Below are 2,102 nucleotides of genomic sequence, written 5' to 3'. Positions count from 1 at the left end.
ATTTTTTTATTTATTAATATATTTATAAATTTTTTTTTTTTTTTTTTTTTTTTTTTTTCCTGCTGACGCTCCCTGGACGCACACCTTAATGCCTGGGAGAGAGAAAGGGAGCCAGGCAGACGGAGGAAGTCATGCTGCACAGCTGAGAGGCGGTCTGTGTTGGAGCCGCGGCCGCTCGGGTTGTGTGTGCACGGATGCAAAGTCATCTCTTCTCTCGCAATGAATGCCTCAATGTGGACGACTGGTTAGACATCTGAAAATACCTGGAGCCCCCTCCCCAGTCAACCCGTTTCTCCCTCCCTGCGATATGAACGGGCTGCAGCCAGAAAACGCTGGAGTTGGTGGAATCGGGGAAACCGCCGAGGAAAAGTACGGAGCTCTCGCCTTCGACACGGCTCTCAGCACTTTGGTGGTAGTGGCCCTGTACGTGGTGGTGAAAGTCAGCCTCGACGGCTTCAGGCAATGGCGTGCGCGGATCTCGGTGCTCGTCGTGGGCTCGGGTCCCGTGGGGCTGACGGCGGCGCTGGTCGCTGTCCGCTCCGGGAAGGTGCTGAAGCTGACCGTGCTGGACGAGAGGTACCGGAGCGCGCTGCTCTGCCGGCCCCAGCAGATCGCCCTGGACCCTCGCAGTGTGAAGTTTCTACTGGGACTCGGAGTGGACTTTGATAACATGGAGGGCTGCTGGCACAATGAGCACTTCTTCACTAGAATAGGCGTCTTTCAGGAGTATCTGCTGAGCATCCTGGAGCAGAAGAAGCAGAAGGTGGAGATCAAAGTGCAGCTGGGAACTAAGGTTGTTTTATTTTTTTTTATTTTTAATTTATGTAGGCCTGTTTATTTTTTAAGTTAGACACAAGCAGACGCAAAAACAATGTGATTTAAGTAAATTAATATTGAGAAAAAATACAAACTGCACTGTAAAACGACTTTGAGTGATTTAAATATTAAACATGAAGTTATAATCTCCATCAAAAAGCCTTTTAGTTTGCTGACGAAAAGTTCACTAAAAGTTGCATTATTTAAATATAGTTTGAATTGGTCCAAATTTTAATTAAAGTTTAAGATTCAGAATTATTCTCTTAACCATTGAGACTATGAGGGAACCATTGAGGGATGGTAGGGCTGCTACTGGGTGTTTAGGTCTAAATATATCACCTGAGGAAATTTAAGTCATAAAACTTTTAGCCAAAAAAAAAAAAAATAGTTTTGTGATAAGCATTAATTTTAATTTGTATCTTTAGCCTGTTTACCAACAAAACAAAATGCTACAGTCAGATTTCCTAGTATAGAGAGTTAATTTCAGTGAAAATGTACAATATATAAGAAACTAATTTGTTTTATTTTTTTAATAATACGGAGACAAATCAGATTAACAATAAAAATTAAAATTTAGGTAAATTAATTAACTGCATTTTTATTTGCATTACTGTAAAATTGGTTGGAATTTATCCAATTGTGCCTCAAGCTGTGGAACAATTATAAACAATACACATATATATTGACTAAAATGTAAAGGAAAAAAACTTAAACAAATGGTTACATAAGTTTCATTGCCTAAATTCAGTTTGATTCCCATCCTTGTGTTAGCTTATGTTTAAACTCACCAATATAGTCCTCCTGGAAATATACACTAAGTCAATTGTGGTTTATATTTAGTCAGTAACAAAACTTAAGTGATTCTCCCTCCAGAAGGGCTCTCAGTGGAAGCAGTGTCCTCAGGCTCTTGATCCAGGCAGAACCAAACTGATATCGACTTAAATCCCTCTACAACTCTGACATGTTTTCTTTCTCCAAAAACGTCTTTTTAGTTGCTTGCAAGTTGTCGTCGTAAACTTTGCCTTCCTATTGATCAGTTTCTCAAATTCACGCCGAACAAACCAGGCCCTGAGCAAATCTCTTTCTTGCACTCCACCGTAATCCTAAACTGAAAGAATCCACTCAGCTGAAATCGCGTGTTATATAAACTGTCCCAAAAACAACCCTTTTCAACATTTAGTAGGTCAATGAAAAGCAAATGACAGAATTAGCTGAAACAAGTCTCCACCCCGACACTTTACGGCAGGGGTCCCCAAACTACGGCCCGCGGGCCGGATCCGGCCCGC

At 41.5% G+C, this 2,102-nt stretch overlaps 1 protein-coding gene across 1 annotated transcript in view; it reads left to right on the top strand.

Annotated features, from left to right (window-relative positions):
- Nucleotides 1-62: 62 nt before the first annotated feature.
- The window catches only part of LOC106963688 (uncharacterized), a 15,516-nt gene continuing 13,476 nt past the window's right edge, over nt 63-2,102 (top strand). Inside the window, exon 1 of the mRNA XM_015058732.1 lies at nt 63-793. Within this exon, the coding sequence (XP_014914218.1) occupies nt 224-793 (570 nt within the window). The 5' untranslated portion in view covers nt 63-223. The remainder of the gene's footprint in view (nt 794-2,102) is intronic.

The sequence above is a fragment of the Poecilia latipinna genome, unplaced genomic scaffold (assembly GCF_001443285.1).
Source record: "Poecilia latipinna isolate Pla-1442-1.1 unplaced genomic scaffold, P_latipinna-1.0 Scaffold1568, whole genome shotgun sequence".
Taxonomy (NCBI): domain Eukaryota; kingdom Metazoa; phylum Chordata; class Actinopteri; order Cyprinodontiformes; family Poeciliidae; genus Poecilia; species Poecilia latipinna.
Note: the sequence above shows the minus strand (reverse complement) of the source record. Positions and strands in the feature narration are given on the sequence as shown.